Source organism: Pteropus vampyrus, unplaced genomic scaffold (assembly GCF_000151845.1).
Source record: "Pteropus vampyrus isolate Shadow unplaced genomic scaffold, Pvam_2.0 Scaffold7, whole genome shotgun sequence".
NCBI lineage: Eukaryota > Metazoa > Chordata > Mammalia > Chiroptera > Pteropodidae > Pteropus > Pteropus vampyrus.
Window position 1 is genome coordinate 5,362,811 of NW_011888788.1, and position 18,062 is coordinate 5,380,872.

General features: G+C 34.4%; 1 protein-coding gene across 1 annotated transcript in view; it reads left to right on the forward strand.

The window, feature by feature from the left end:
• The window catches only part of PLCB1 (phospholipase C beta 1), a 650,597-nt gene that overhangs the window by 476,330 nt on the left and 156,205 nt on the right, over nt 1-18,062 (forward strand). The window contains exons 10-11 of the mRNA XM_011371181.2: nt 3,905-4,051; nt 14,807-14,964. Of these exons, the coding sequence (XP_011369483.1) occupies nt 3,905-4,051; nt 14,807-14,964 (305 nt within the window). The remainder of the gene's footprint in view (nt 1-3,904; nt 4,052-14,806; nt 14,965-18,062) is intronic.

Consider the following 18,062-nt stretch of genomic DNA (forward strand, 5'->3'; position numbering starts at 1 on the left):
GCTAATTCATTATGCCAAAAACATCTACAATTTTGCATATGAACTCCAAACTCTTTAGGCGACACTTTGGAAATTATAAACTGGCTACTTCTTACCCTTACGTTTTCATAGGCTTTTCTTGACTTTGGTACATCTTTGCTTAGTCATTTGATACATCACAATTTTGCTCATTTGTTCCTTTAGTTAGCAAGGCAAAGCTTTGGGGTTGAAAGATGTTCCCGGTGTCTGCTTACCTATAGTCTGCAATCATATTCTGAACTGTACTCTAAACTTATTCATTGTTTTTATTCTGGGTTGGGTAAATTTGTCACTGGGGATTTTTAAATTATTTAGTATAATTAATTGTAAATAATCTTCATAAACACTGATTATTCTGAACTCTGATTCAAATCTATGCTAAAAATTATCTATGTTAAAATTTTCGATTCCTGTGAAATAATAAAAGTAGGGAAGATAACCCAAAGGTTATATTTTTTTTTGACTTACAAGACATTAATCAGCTTTGTATTCAATTTTGCAATATTTTTCTAAAATTTGGGGTTTCTTATTTATTTGCTGCCTCACACATATATGTATATATTAGTCTCTCATAACCTTCTTTGAAATGGCTTTGTCATCTTTCTAGTTTCCTCATTGATGAGTTAAATAAAACTTTGGCGCATTGCAGATTACAATTTGACTTTAATTATAATATGCTTATTTAAGGATAACAAATATATTTCTTGTATACCCCCACTTTTCTGTCCTATACCCATGACAGACATCAAAATTAATCACAAGCAGGGTTCAGAACCTTTTTCAACACAAGGACCCAGAAGGCACTAGAGGCAATAAATGGGAATTGATGCTAAATTTAAAATTAATTTGTCATCTTTGCCATATTGGCATATTTGTTTTCATTGTTTTTAAAAGTTGTTGATCAGACCAAAGAGTATTTATTTTTACAAGATAACAGACACAAGCTGATTGTCTCAGGGTCAAATCCAGCACTATAAAAATGGTACCTTTGGTCACACAACATTTTATTGCTATCATTTGCATTTGTGAGTTTTCCACACCCCACAGTTCCTTGATGCACACCTTATTCCAGTAGTCACATTATTTTCTTTTGCTAGCCCTTAAAGACATTTGTTATTTACTGCTGGTTCTCTGAGGAATAGCTGTAGTTAGAGGTTGAGTTGTATGAAGTTGTCATTTGCATAGGTTAAAAATACTAAGCATTAGCAATTTCATATGATTTAACCTAATCAGAAAAAAAAAATATCTAACAAAATTACGCTATCCTTGGTGACTTCCAGGTAGGTTTAAAACAATTTATTTTCTATTCTGAGTAACAAATTATCAAAAAGAGGTGCTGATTTAACACCTACTGCACACAAAGCATTGTGGCAGATTCCAGGGATGACGAAGACATAAATGCATACCCTGCTTTAGAGGAGCTCACGCCTGGTTTTCAAGGTGTGAATTGTCTTATTTCCTATTAAATTACGGGCTCTGAAGGCAGAGGCTTTGCTTTACTGTGTTGTGTTTTTTATCACATAGCAGATGTCCAATAAATCTTTGTTGAACAGAAGGTAATGAGAGGGGAGAAGGAAGGAAGGAGGGAATGAGAGAGGAATGGACACTCGTTTGAGAAGAAGATAACAAATCGACTTGTTATAGGAAAAAAAAGAAGACTATGAAGAAATTATATATTTTTTAAATTTACCTCTAAATGAATTTTATACCCAAATTATTTTTAAAAGCTATCTACTGAAATAGCTTTGACCCTAAATGGTATTGATTTTGGTTTGTTTTCAAAAATTGAAACCAGTCCGAAATGATATATGCATTCTGCCATAAATGAATTTTTTAAAGAAGGCTTCAAAGGCAGTAATCAAAGTGCTCTCATCACTGGTAGCATGATTGGAACGATCACTTTGTTAGGTGATGGTTATTTGGAGGTATAAATTAGGCACCTATTAAAAATTGATCACACAAACATACCAAGATGAAGACCCTTTTTGTCATATTTCTTATTTCTAATACAAGAGACCTTCTTAGCACTTTTTCCTTTTGTCATTATTACAGTTGTCAAGATATGTATTAGAGTTGATTTGTAAGATGTTCATAGTATAAATAATTGTACCCATTTAAAAGTTTGTTTAGGAAGATTTTTCATTTTATATAACTCACCTCCTCTCATCGAGAGTCAATAACCCAAGTTCTTTTTGTTTATTTATTCCTGGAAAATATTAAAGTTTACTTAGCTATAATGTTTACAGAATTAGAAAAAGTACTCATTAGTCATTTTGATAAATTTAATGAATGTAAAAAGATTTACACTGTGGGAAATGATCAATACTAGCTTTGCTGCTTACAGATGATATATGCCTCTTACCATTCAAGAATAAAATAATGCTCAAATTTGTAAAAATTAGAATTATTAGAAATCATGTTTTTACCTATGAGTTTGGTGTAGGGGTAAAGAGAAGGAAAACGATTGAAGAAAGAGTGAATTGCTAGAAATTTTACGGAAAGCAAATTGGCCATGTGTACTAAAAGCCTTAAAATATACATACTCTTTTAACCAATTCGATTTCCAGGAATTCATCTTACAAAAATAATTGAGTTTGTACAAAGAGAGAGTTCATAATGTATTTTCATTAATATAAACAAAGGAGGTTACTAAATCTATCTATTATTACATTCTTATAAAGTAATTATAAACGCGTTCTCACATATTTTTCCTCTGGAAGCATACATACCCAAGATTTTAACAGTAGTTACCTCTGAAAGAAGAGTTAAGCATGTTTAGAAAAAGTTTTGCTTATTTCTTTTCCTAATTTTTCTTCAATGAACATATACCATTTTTATATTAATATAAAACTATTTCAACAAAAAAATAATTAAGATGGGTCTCTATGTATTCTATAAAAATTACTATGATAAAGATAAAAAATTATCTCAATATTTAGCATTAGTCACCTCAGAAAGTTTACCACAGAAGAAAAATTGCTAAGTAGAATCTGACTGAAATAAATGGAGTATGAATCATATTTTCTTCCATTTGATGTAAGGTCATTCTAAATAAGAAATATAAAGATCTTTTTAATCAGCATTTGATTTTTTATTCCTAGAACAAACTCATTTGTGGTCATATTTATTTTCTGTTTCAGGAAAAAAGATCATTCTTTGAAAACCCTTTTCACTTCATTTTAAATAAAAAAACCACTTATGAATAACTTTTTTGATTATACAAGTGACATAAAAGGATATATGCAACATAAAGAAATAAAAAATAGAATGCTGATAAAAAAGATCTTTATATTTTTTATTTAGAATGACCTTACTTCAAATGGAAGAAAATATGATACGTAATTCATTTTACTCAGATAATACTTAGCAATTTTCTTTTGTGATAACCTTTCTGAGGTGACTAATGCTAAATATTGAAATAATTCTTTACCTTTATCATAGTAATTTTTATAGAATACATAAGAGAGAGCCATCTTAACTTTTTTTGTTGTTGTTGAAACCATTTTGTGTTAATATTTATAATAGAAAATTTGGAAAAAATCACTCCGTATTCCATTACCCAGAGATAAGCACTAATAACTTTTGGTATTCATCCATGAAGTTGATAACCATTCTTATATTTAAAAACAGGAGATTGGTGTTTAGGTATTTAAAAACCTCTGAAAGCCAGTGAGGCTCATGCAACTATACTTTTATCTCTAGCATTTGGAGATAACTGTAGTGAAACAGAATGATCATAGACTACTATCTATCCATATTAAAAATGCAATTGTGGCTGCCGTCTTCTACTTTGGATGTTATCAGAGCTTTCAGGGGAAAAAAAATGCTATCAGCAACCCATAAAAAGAATACATTCACACTCTTCATAACCCTTCATTTCCTCCAGGACAGATATCAGTGGATGGATTTATGCGCTATCTGAGTGGAGAAGAAAATGGAGTTGTTTCACCTGAGAAACTGGATTTGAATGAAGATATGTCTCAACCCCTTTCTCACTATTTCATTAATTCCTCACACAACACCTACCTCACAGGTATGAATTTATAGTTCTTTGACAGTTACTTTAGCCAGTCTCACCAAATTTCACCAACCTCTACTTTCTATTACTCATAAGTAAAAGCATATTTTTTGTTTGTTTGTTTCTTGTGAAATGCCTCTGAGAACTGGGGCTCACGATCAGAGGCTCCACCTGTAAGCAGTCGTGTCCTTATTTGTGCAACAATATCATTTCTTCACACATATCTCTAATTTTTCAAGTCTTCTAAAATGTATCCATGTCTGGTATCTTCAGATCCAGAAAAGTTTTGTGTAACCAAATTCATTCTTCAGTGGACTTCAAGCCATTTACAATCCTACTTAGTTCTTTGGACTTCTTTTATCTACAGAAAAATTCTGAAGGCCTTAATAACTTCTGCACAAAGCACATTGTTAATTTGCTCAAGGTAGAACAGGGCTTTAGATATAAACATATTGACCTGTAAATGATTTTATATAATTTTATACTCAGTTGCACATATAATAAAGGAGGAAAAAACAAAACTATGTTTCCTAATTTGATCTTAAATTGAGTATCGCCATGGTTTTTAGTAGATCATTAAATCAAAAAATATAAAAATATATATATGCATACATATATGCATATATATTATCTCAACATAGTTTAGAATGAGTTTTTTATAAATACATATTTTAATAAGCTTAAAATGTTTTTATAATCAAAGTACACTTCTAGGGTACTTTCTGTATGGCAAATCTTGAATCACTAGGCTTGAGAAGAATTTGTAGAAAATATACGTAATAAAAAGGAAAAAATAAGGCTTTAAATAAATCACATTGCTCTCTTTCTTCACACAGTCCATCATCCAAATGAATATAAGATAGACAGACTATAAGACCCATAGCACAATCAAAGTCTAAGTTCTCATTCAGTATCTGTGAGTGCTCACCACGCCTTGGTGGGAAAGTTTTGATGTTCTCGCCATTCATTGTCCAGGGATGTATGATTTGTGTTGCAGTGTTGAACAGAAGAGCTATCTAAATAATGACAAGAGAGATCCAGACACTGAATATTCATAGGCATGTCCAAGGGACTCTCACAGGGTTCAGCCAACAGGCAACTAAGCAGTTCTTCCTTCTAAATTCCTTAAAGAGGCCTACTCATCCTAGATCAAATGCATGTTGTGCTAGTGTCAAGTCCAGTATTGGCCTGGTATTACACATTCCATGAAAAACAACTTAGAATGGAAACGACTCTTGGACAGAGATAGCAACGTAGCCTCCAGACAGCTGGAATGGGCTATCTCAGGATGATTCTATATGATCTGAGACCATCTAGGCAGTCTTATAGTCTGAGTTCTACAGTCACTTGAACTGCAACTTGCACGTTCTTCAGGAAAATTGGATTGGCTTTTGGGCTATTCATGGTCTATTTCGTTTCAATTGACATTATCTACTAAGAGAGATTCATGTCATAAAACTAACTAGATTAGTGTTTGGCTCATCCTAAATCCTATTCTATTCATCTCTTGCTGCATTAGCAAATCACTCCAAAACTCAGTGACATAAAACAGCCACCATTTTATTTTGATCTATATTCTATATGTCAGAAATTCAGACAGGGCACAGAGGGGTAGCTTGTCTCTGCTCCCTCATGTCTTGGGCCTCAGCTGAGAAGGAGAAGGCTCAGGGTAACACAAACAATTTGGGTGCTGCAATCATCTGGAGGCTTCTCTCCAACATGTCTGGCACTTGGGCTGGGACTATGCAACAGCTAGGCTCACTTAAGACTACTGACCTAATTGCCTAAAAGCCTCACCATGTGGCTTGGGTTTCTTCACAGTATGGCATCCCCAGTATAGGTATACTCCTTATATGGCAACTAACGCCTTCAAGAACAAGTGTCCCAAAGAACAAGGAGGAAGATTAATTAATTGCCTTTCGACACTTAAGTCTCTGAAGTCCTTTATGGTCACTTCTTTCATTATTTGTCAGTCACAAGCCTACCTACATTCAAAGGGAGGCGCATAGACCACAGCTCTGAATGAAAAGAGTGCCAAAATATTTTTAGCCCTGTTTTAAAACTACTAACTTTAAGAAGAGAATATCCACTTAGCTCACTTCCTTGGATTCAGTTTATTAGGCCTACTTCAAAAATGTTGCAACTCCCACTCAAATTGATAAGCCTTTATAAAGGATTTTTTTTTCTTCCTCAGGTGTTCTTAATTTTATTTGGTACCAATGACCTATTCAGTCTGGTGAAGCCTATGAACTTTTCTAATAGTGTTAAATGTATAAAATAAAGTACATAGGATTAAAGAGGAAATAAATTATATTCAAATATTTTTATCAAGTATTAAAAAACAAATTTGTGATAAGATATTTTCAATTTATTTAACATAATTAAAATTAGTATGCATAATATGTTGTGATATATGCAACAATTGGATTATAATATCTATCATTTCTACTTGTGACAGTCACAAGTCCTGCTAATACAACTGTAATTTGTGATCTACATTCACAAGTCCTGCTAATACAACTGTAATTTGTGATCTACATTCATAACTGAAGAGAATGTCAAATTTCACATAGAGGTTAAAATTAAAGATGTAATCTTTTTCTCATTCAAGTTTAAGGAAGTCTATCAAACTTCAAGTTAAGAGTCTAGATCTTTGACTTGATAGGATCCTAAGAATTGTAATTTCAAAGACCTTGGCACATGGTGGAATCTTGCATCTATTATATACTTAGGACCACAAGACTCTTAAAAATACTTAAATATATGTCCAGATAAATTTTGGACACTGTGTGTGGTTTCATCTATCTGGAAGTCACTATATGTGGTAATTTCAACAATAATCCTTTTAAGTCCAAAAATGCTTCAAATTGATTTAATCGTTTTTCTGTTACTTGTCATATAATAAATAATTCAGTAATACTTACACAATTGAATGACAAAACTGCCTGACATATACATTCTATTATTTTCATCTTCTTTCAGAATATTTTAATTTTTCTCTTTCTGTGTATCATTATGAACTTATAGTTTTCAGATTTTGTGTTTGTTTATTCAACTACAGCCACTATATTTCTTAGGATGCTCAAATTTTCTCAGCTTTAGTTGATGGCAGTGTTTTTTAGGCTGGCTTCTATGTCCTTTTGACATGACCCATTGATCTTTGAAAATATCCTTGCTTTCTGGCTCATAAAAATCTTCCAGACTCATCTTGTTTCTTTCTGCAAAACACACAGAATCAGACTTTTCCCCAGTGAGCCCTGATTTCTTTTAGTGGGAAAGAAATTGTATGAGTAACAGCAATTTGGACGCTGCCCTATGGAACATTGTTTCTAGACCTTTTCCATAGTCAAAACAATAAAAGATAATTTTTTTCTTGTTAAGGCACAAGTTCACAAAAGTATTGCCTCTCTTATTTTCCAGTTTAAATTCTTGATTCTATAGCTGTGCTTCCTTTATCAATCCTGATACTTAACAAATTATACATAATTACTCCTTTGCTTTCCTCAACACAGTAATAGTTCTAAGAAAATTGTTTAATATTAATACAGACAAACTACAGAATACTATTCAAATTTTTCTCTGAGGTTCTTTTTTAACTGCATTTCACTAAGGATTTTCAGTACAATTAATTTCTTCCAGAATCAGTCATTTGCCCTCCCTCTGAATAACTTGGTAAGCACAGATGTGGTAGAGAATTTGGCTCCATTTGTCAGTTTGGTTTAGGGTGTTAGAAAATTAATGGCCAATAGTTTTCAAAAGGTGGAGCATTCAGTACTAGGAAAGAGAAGGATCCACTCTTTATTTGATGAGAAAAAAACTCAAAGCGCTATCTCCAAATTTCTGTACAATGGTCTCATATCGCCACCGCCTGATTCATATACATGATTTCTGACCTAGTCGACTAATTCTCTCTCCAATTATTTAATTTCTAGTAGTATTAGATTTCACATATTTTCAAATATTTAATTTTTAAAATGTTACTTATATTAAATAATGTTCTGATCTTTAGGGTTTTTTAAATTTATTTTGCTCACTTTCTATTTATTATTATACCAAAGTTTACATTATATAAATCCATATTCTAACAATATTACCTTGTCCTAGTACCAAAGTCTTTTCTTTTCCTGCAGTAGAATTGAGAATTCCATATAATTAGCTCCCTTCTCCCCCGCCAAAAAAAAATAATAATAAAATACTATTACAGCTGTTGAGGTTTTGCTCAAAATCCTCTTTTGACTTACAGGTAAAATTTGGTTTTGGTTTATATAATATTAGTATACTTCTTTTAATAATAGATAAATCTAATGTAAAACTCTTATTTCTCAGGGGCCTTAGGGTAAATAAAAACATCAATGATATAGAAATTCAAACTTCCCAAGGCTAATTAAGAAAATTATAAAATAAAAATATAACCAATGTATGTATAACCCAATAGAATCTAGTTAAATGTTAAAATCAATACCTAGAAAATGAGTTCGATTTTATACTTTACGGCCATTTCCAGAACAAGTGGGAACCTTTTCTGTAGAAATATTATTTTATATAAAGGGTGTTTAGTGGGAAAAGGGAAGTTTTCTTTTTCAAAGGAGTTTGAAAAATGCTAGGCATAAACAAAGATTGGTGCCTACTGTACTATGTTTTTAATACAGGAATGAAGGCCTGCAGATTCACACCCTTTAAGGTTATGACCAATCCTCTTCCCCTCATCACCACCCTATTTATTTTCTTGGTGCATTTTAGGAACTGATGTTCCTGAGAAATGCCAGTCTAACTTCAAGTAAGGAATATTTTGATATTTGGAATGTTTTGAGCATTCAAAGGAACTATAAAAATTAAATATACAGTATGAAAACCAATCAATTTAACAATGCATTATTATCGTTATTATATGTCTCCTTCTCTACTCATTATTGTTTTTTTGCTTGAGAGAAATACTTGTACAGAATTAGTTGATTTTTAATTATGATGGTCATATTCTAGGGTTTGGATAGTCTTGGCGGTACATCAAGTAGTGATTACGTTTTTGTTTTTGTTTGTTTTTTTCTTTTTTAATATTGTTTTATTTTTCAATTATAATTGGCAGTGATTATGTTTTAATTTTTTTATTTTCCTTGAGAAATCTACCCTCTTGATTCAAAACAAAATTCTCTCAGGATACAACAGTATGCAGTCATTTCAACCTATAGTTTTTCAGTTCTTCATAAATCTTCCCATATTCCAAACTGTTTGGGAGATAATGGCAAAGTGGTATAACTAAGTAATTAAAATCTTAATTCAGCTTAAAATGAAAAAAAAAAAACTTTAAGTTTTAGTTATTCCTCTTATGCATCACATTATCTGATCAGATGTATCAAATAGTCATTCAACTCCTCTCTTCATATGTATGTTCTTGGCTGCAGACTTCTAGAAATGATTCAAGGCATATTTTTACTCTTGACAGTTATCTACTGTCAACTCAGTCTGAGTGTTACTCCTTCCTTTTACATCTGCCCTACTCATTTAGCTGTTAGCTTAGGCAATCTTTATAATTTATTCTTGGTTTAAAGCACACACAAACCTATGAAAATTGTGGGAAGAATGAAAAGAAGATGTGCTTAACAAATAAACAGACCATGTTTAAATTTGTCCCGAAGTAGATTACATGCTTAATTCTTTTAAGCCTAATATATCTTCATTTGTCACATGAAGATATATTAAAACAGGATATTGGGGTTTGTAAGTGATAGGTTACCATGACTTAATGGTTTAAATATTAGAGAACTTATTATCTCCCACAACAAGAACTCCAGAAGCAAGGTGCTCGGGGTTGATTAAATCAGGAATTTTTTGATGTCGCTGGAGACCCAGATGCTTTCCATCTTTTTGCTCCCTAATGATTTCAAGATGACTGTATACCCTGAACCTTGCCTTTCTATGAAATAAGATCCACATGTGGCACAGGGAAAGTCCCTGTCTTGTAACCCTTTGTAAGAGTGAGGTCTCCTCAGCTGTGCCCAGTAGACTTTCCTTTATGCCCTGTTAGATATAGACCAGAGTTAAACCACACAGCAATGCCCACATTAACCACTTACGTGGGTCGCAGAACTACTGTGACTGGCTGAAAAGAATAAAGATTTACCCCAGTGCTGGGGAGGATAATTTGACGCATGTCAGAACCTAAATAGAATGTTCTGTTACCAAGAAGAAAGAGGAAGAACAGAAAGAAAAAGCAACCAGAAGTATAACATTGGGGTGAGTTTACCCTGGCATGTAAGAACCTTCTCCTTTATTTACACTTGCCTCCCTACCTAGATGGTGAAGGTAAGGAATATATCTCATGACAGTTTTGTATCCCCCAGTATTTCGTCTCCTACAGAGAAAGTGTTTGGGAATATACACAGCCCCTGATGGTGAGGTTCCTATAATTAGTAAAGCATATGCTTAAAGTTGTTTTCCCACTTTCTTACCTAAGCCATTTCATGGCAGTTGGTTTTGGATCTGTATTCAGGAGAGTTTCATGGTCTCGTTGAGGCAGCAGGCAGACACCATGGAAGAGAGAGATCATATCAAACTGATGCCCCTTGAAATAGTCAAGATGAACAACACAGCCTCTGTATTTTGGACAGTTTTCTCAAGTGTAGCCATGGGACTGTGACCTGAATGAAGGTCACATAGCATTGAAAGCAAGGAGAAATAGCCCCCATTTCAATTTATTGAAGGAGATGATATTTATTTAAGAAGGTCACTGAATTAACAAATGTATCACATTCTGGAATCTTCTTACACTGGAGGTTAAAGAGAAAACAATAAATAATGTTAAATATAAATATAGTCGTTACCCTTGCAAGATGAGAAATTCCTCAGGAGCATGTGTTTATAGAGGGATTGTTATTTTCAATTTTCTGCTGTCTTCCATCCGTGGATGCCTTGGGTAACCTGAGACAAAGCTCAGGTGATGTATCCAGCTGCCCAAATGAATGCAGTCAAGTGAGAAGTTGCAGATCCATGACTTGGGGCGGTATTACAAATTAATCTAAGATGGAACTTCAGCTCCCAAGTTCCATCACAGGCTTGGAATGTATTCTAGAGGGTGTTCACAGCCAGGCAGAAATGATGTCAAATACTAGTTTCAGAAATAACACGGGCTGAATGACTCATGAGATATTATTGATCTCAACTCCCAGCAATACCCAGGCCCCCGAAAGCTATGTTTATTGGATCTAATAAAATGGAAATATAATGAGGGGATGGGATATAATAATGAGTTAGAACTTTAAGAAAGAAAAATATACTAGCTTTGAGGCTATAGGCAGAAGAGAGAATAATGAAAAATATTAATACATATATTTAAAAAAAAAAAAAAAACCTTCCATAAATGAAGAAAAACACACAGGGAACTTAATATGTGTTCCAAGGAATAGGACAATTATAGAAATATGTGAGTTTTCTCAAAATATGCTTTCATTGGGAGACTTCCATTTCTAGTAAAGATTATTCATTATAAGAATGAACAGCAAGTTTACTTTGGAAGAACTCTGTTGGATTTAGGTGTTGGACAATAAAAACAACACACACACACTCACACACACACCCCTCTACCCTCCCATTCTTTAGGTTTTTTTTCAGATTCCTTTGCATTTCACAAACCCAACCCCATGCCTTACTGTGTTTTTCAAAACATAAACTAGTCAACATTTTAAAAATACACTAAATTTCTTCTATTTGTTCTTTGAATCATTAAAAAAAATTACAAACACATTCACATAAATGTTTCTAGAAACTCTTTGAATCTTTCATGACAGAGCACTAATGCGGGTTAAGAATTTATCTACTTCAATCTTTCATTAAACCTTGTCTAGCTCATAAATCCATGGAAACTTCCCTACTAAAGTTAGTTAACAGGCAACGAACTCAGAAATAAACTCAGAAATTGCACATTATGTAATGGTATTGGATATAGTCGGAAATACACTTAAACAATTTCCTAGATAGTATACAAGATCTGCTCAATTCTTTAACAGCAGTGTAATTTTCTACAGGAGCTATCATTTTTTAATGAGTTAAACTGGGAACTGCTTGAATTCTTCACTTCTCTTAGCTAAAATAGCCCTCCCTTAAGTTTACAAATAACATGTAAATAACTATCTTTTCCCCTTCACTCCCATGGCCTCTTTCCCTTTATGTAAAAAAGACCTTTATTACAACAAACTTTGAGGCAATTATAAATGGCAAATTGATTATCTAGCATCAGGAACTTTCTAGATTATTTGGTCAACATTTCTTCCTTGGCAAACACATTTGTGTGTTTAAAATGCCCTATTTTTCAAGCAGAGAAAAATGGTTATCATTAATCACTCTTTCAGTGCATTTACTAGGGCTCTATAGAACTCAAGAATGAGATCCTTTTGTTATGCCGATAGTGGGTGTTGTGACATGCATAAAACAGTAAAATTAAGCCAGTAAATTTAGTCCCGTTTTCCTTGTCCTGTGTGTGTCTCCATCAGGCAGATCTTGTCTATTTCAGTCATTTTGACAGTTTTCATCAATATGTCACCTTTTAACTGACTTTTTTAAAAAAATAAAACAACAGCAATGGAGGCTTATGGAGTATAAATCAGAGAAAATCTATAATGTGGAAAAGCAAAGACTTCCATTTGTGTGTTGATGGTGGCCTTGGCTCGGAAGTTATTTATTATTAATCTTATAAAATAATTGATCAAGAAATTAGTGCCTTCCATTCACTTCTTAAGTGAAACAGAAATAGTTTGGCTTTCATTTCTGCCTCCGGACTTCTCGGGTGCCTTGATTATTACAATTCTCATCACTTCACTAGAGTATTTTAGTTCTGTTTACAAAGGTTTTTAATTTTGATGAAGTTTATCTATTTTTTTCCTTTATTGCTTGTGCTTTTGGTATCATATCTACAAAACCATTGCCTAATCCAGGTCACAAATATGTTTCCCTCTAAGAGTTTTATAGTTTAAAAAAAAACAAAAATCTATATATATATTTTTAAATTTTATAGTTTTATTTTTTTAACTTACATTTAGAAACTTAAGCTATCTGAGTTAAGTTTTTCATACATGATGTAAGATAGGGATCCAGCTTCATTATTTTACATGTGGCAATTCAGTTGTCCCAGCACCATTTGTTGAAAAGGTGATTCCTTCTGCAATGTCATATCTTGGCACCCTTGTTGTAAATCAATTGACCATGAACATGGGGGTTTATTTCTGGACTCTCAATTCTATTTTAGTCATCTATATTTCTATCATTATGCCAGTACCATACTGTATTGATTACTGTAGCTTCGTAGTTAAGTATTGAAATTGGGAAATGTGAGTCCTCCAACTTTGTTCTTATTTTTCAAGACCATTTTGGCTATTCTGGATTTTTTACATTTTCATATTAACTTTAGGATCAACTCGTCAATTTGTGCAAAAAAAGCCAGCCAGTATTTTGATAAGAATTGTTAATAGAAATTCCAGAAGATCCTTCTGAGAGGCAAAAGAGAGTTTTATTCATACATGCTTTTCAAGGCAGGGATTTGTGGCATTCAGCATAGACCAAAAGTACATTCCAAAGAGGGGAGGGTAGAGCTGAGTATTTAAGGGCAGTAACCACAGAGAGCCCCTCTTGCAGTGGATTGGTCAGGGCAAAGAGTCAAACTGTGTGTACAAGCTGGATAAAGATTGGTCAGGGCTACAAGTCATCTCCAGTTTCTGTTGACTCAGGGTCAGTGGGTAGAGTCACGAGCTATGGCCAAGGCTGGGGTCATAAGACATAGTGGGGATGGTCACAAGGCATGGGCCAAGACCTCAGTTTCCCCTGGAGTCTACAAAATAAATTGGTTAAACAAGTTTCGTGGAAATAGACAATAAAGGGAATACAGTTCACCATGTCGTCAGAGTTCAAACTGCAAAACAGCTTAATCATTTGAGCAGAGCCAGAGATCAAATTGCAGAAAGGTCTAGACATTTGATCACAAAATTATGTTATTAGAATCCTTGGAATTGAACTTTACATCAATTTAGGGAGTAGTACTATCTTAAAAATATTAAGTCTTACACTCCATGAACATGGGATGTTTTTTCATCTATTTAGGTTGTCTTTAATTTTTTTAACAATGTTTTATAATTATTAGATTATAAGTTTTTCACTTCTTTTGTTAAATTTAAAATTTATTCCTATAAAAGAGCACTTTTAAAAAGAAAATGTTTATCTTTTTTAAGCATTTGTGCCTTGGAAAAATATGACAGAGGGGTTGACTTGCATAATAAAATAACCTGTCAACAGTACTCCCTCATAGAAAGTCAGTCAGAATTAAAAGACTAAGTTTTGAAGTTATAATCCTCGATCCTCCACTTACCAGCTTTGGAAACTTAGGTGAATGAAATAATCGATGTCATTTTCACTATCTGAAAATAAGTATTTTTTTTTTAAGTCGTTATACCAGAGAGATTTTTGTGAAGGTTAAATGTAGTAAAACAATTAAGGTTCAAAGAACTATAATTGGCACATGGTAAGTAGTTACTAAACATCAATTATTGTTATTGTTACAGTGCTTTCTTTCTGCTGTTCTCTCTTCTGCCAAACCACTGCTAAGGAGTCACAATTACATTTGTGATTGTCCTACTACTTTCTGGTATGTTGAGGTAGAAGGAAGGCTGAAAACAACTATTCGAGCTTTTAAACCCTTTGTTTGCCTTTGTTGAAAAACTTTTCTAGGAAGCCACCAGTGTCTTTCTGGCTTCATGGGATTCTGGGGTCCTTTTTGTTGGTGTTTTACAGCTGGCCAGCTGGCTGGAAACTCTTCTGTGGAGATGTATCGCCAAGTCCTCCTGTCTGGTTGTCGCTGTGTAGAGCTGGACTGCTGGAAAGGACGGACTGCAGAAGAGGAGCCAGTCATCACCCATGGCTTCACCATGACCACCGAAATATCCTTCAAGGTGGAGTAAATGAATTGGCTAAGAGAGGCAGATGGGGAGACTGGACTCTGTAGGGTAAAGCCTCCTAAGGTAGAAAGTCACAGTGGTTATAATTAAGTCTATAAGCCATTGATCATCTTTGCCATTCCAAAGAGGAATGGCACAGTTAACATTTAGGTTAAAAGTTAGCAGTTTATCCATGGGCAATCGGCATCAGGTGACTGGATTCATGCTAACCAAATATAAAGAAACTGTCTTATGAAAAGAAATATCAATTTATTTGTCTATTTAGCACTCTTAGTCATTCAGAATTATAACACACATAACAAAGAATATATACAACTTATCTGCACAGTTTACCTAATGGATATAAAATGTACGCCTATGTAACTAACCATTTAGGAACTTACTAGTACCCCAGAAACACTCTGCACCCATGCCTATGAGAATGAAGCCTGTACCCCCAGACATGACCACCTTCTCAACCATTACAGTGATCACCCCTTTGCTTTTCTTTAGAGCTGTATTAGTTTATGTATAGCCCTAAACAATGTAGTTCCACCCTTTTTTAACTTAATATAAATGGATTCATACCGTACTATGCATTATTTTGTGTCTTGCTTTTTGAGTCCACAACGTTTAGGAGATTCATCTATAATATTGCATGTATCTCTAGCTTGTTTGCTTTTATGATGATAATAATGATATTAATGATTACTATTCACAGAATGGAATATTATATAGTAATATATGGAATGGAATATTGACTAATATATGCCAGCATTTGGCACATTGATACCTACAGGTCAACTCCTAGGAAAACACCTGTAGTTAAAGTTGGGTTTATCGGCTTATGAAAGGAAAGAACACACATGTCATGGGGAGCTGTGGTGTCTCAGTAAAAATGTGTTAGAAAGAACTTACAAGATTTGAGCTTGTATTAGGTGATGGTGGGGGAGGCTCAAGGAAGTAAGATTTTTCTATAGATTAGATGCTGTTGAAACAGAAATAATCTTATGATTGCGTATCTTAATAAGTCCTATCTAAGAAGCAGGACTAAAGCTGCAATTTATATAAAACCAGTAACCACTCTTATTAGTCAGGAATGAGGGTGTGTTTGGTCCTCTCCCTTCTCGTTCCATCCATGGCATCCATCATACACCCTAAAGGGCCTCACATTCATTTATATGGTCATCCAACCCCAAATAACCAAGTTCTGCTTATACCCCTGTAAGGAGCCATCCTCAGGAGCTTGGGGGCATTTGAGTGGGAAACTCTGAAGTCCTAGGTACCCTACAAAGTAATCTAGAAAGAGGATATGTGGGCTTTAGGGGACGTGTTTTTTTTGGCTGACTAAGGTTTCTCACCTCTTTCGAAGAGAATTAGCAGAGAAGGACCAGAAGGCAACCTCTAGAGCACAAGTCCCATGGTATGAGCCCCATTACCTGAATTACCTGGGTCTCTGGGAAAAACTGGCTCTGGGTCACTAACTCTTGCCCTAATCAACCAAAGAAACAGAGCCCAAGTATTTGGGTAGCTAAGGTAGAGTGGGACAGAGCCATTGAGTGCTAAGAGGCCAGAATATTGGGCCTCTTAATATAGATGTTACCATCACCAAGATTGGTAACGAAACTTTGGATGAAGAAGCCAACCATGAGCCACTTGCCAAAGTCTTTGCTGAATAAAGGAGAGCTCAGTAGATGGCAGATATGAGGAAGTGGTTAAATTGTGTTTGGCTGCTTCACGAGGACTGGATATTTGTTTGTTTGTTTTTTAAAATAAGAAGTGTGAAAAGTACTATTTCAGAAGTAGCATTGATAGCAAATAATTCCCCATCTCCAGCATTTTGCCCTGAGGCACTTGCAATGTGATAAAATAAACAGCTATTACTTGAGGGAACAGTGAAAAAAGAAAGATTTTTAAGGGATATCCAGGTTTTAGTTGAGGTAAGTGGATTTCTTGATCAAAGGTACTGTGCTTGACAGCAATAAAAACATGTTCAGAAGTAATATCATTAGCACCTTAAAGCATGTTTAGTATTGTTGTGTCTAGAGAGTTTGACTTATCATGATTTCTTAAATTTAAGCTACGATACAATAATTAGAGAAAAATAGCGCCCTTCACTAAATTTTACAACAAAGTTTAATATGGGGTTGACCTTAATTCTGATCAGGATCTTTGTATCTGCTCCAGAAATTGAGCACTCTTAAGGTCTTTTGATTTTCTTTAATGGAAAATCGATAGGTTTTTATTTCATTTCCATAGTTTGTCACCCTCCTAGCTCCTGCCATTGTCCTTTGTTAGATACCTAAGGTACCAAGCCTAAACTGGTTGGGCTGTTTAAGAAAAAGTCGAGGACAGATAACCCTGGTATGAGGTGAGTGCAATTCAGGTTCATCTGTCTGCTGATAGATTGAGATGATTGGCACAGGGTAAGCAGTTAATTATTATACCACTGGTGAAGTAGGGAGACAGCACATCCTGATAGAGCCATTACTGAGCTAAGGGACTGATGGCCTTGTACTCTGACCCAGTGCCAGGAGGACCCACCCACCCCCTTGTCAACTATCCCCTCAATTCGCGTGAGGGGCAATTATATTTTCTTAAAATTTTATAATCTTAAATCTATAATCTATAATCTTTGAGTTCCTTTGCAGGGATTTATGGGGGGAGGGGTGGAGAGTGAGACGTGTATAAATGCCAAGCATCTTCTAAGACATATTTATTTTATTTTATGTGAAGCATTGGCTTTTTGGCTTTGGTGATCAAGTTAGCTCAGAGTGACTCTCCCTATGCACTCAACAGTACAAGTGGTTCTTCAATCACATTTGTGATCCCAGAGCCACAAACTGATTGAATATCTATTCCTGGGCTCTAGAAGCACAACTTCTCAACCACATCTACATATTTGCTGACAGATTTAGAGACTAAGAGACTAGATCTAGCCCAGAATACTGCTGCTTCTCTCTCCTATCCAGTGTTGGGGATATGGGCAGGAAACCTATCTACCCTGTTGGTCAATTTGTCCAGCCATGCTCCTTGCTTATGTGCATTTTGCAAGATAGAGCATTCTTGCAGAGATATGGGCAGTAGTGGAGGCAACGATGAGGGTGGGGAGT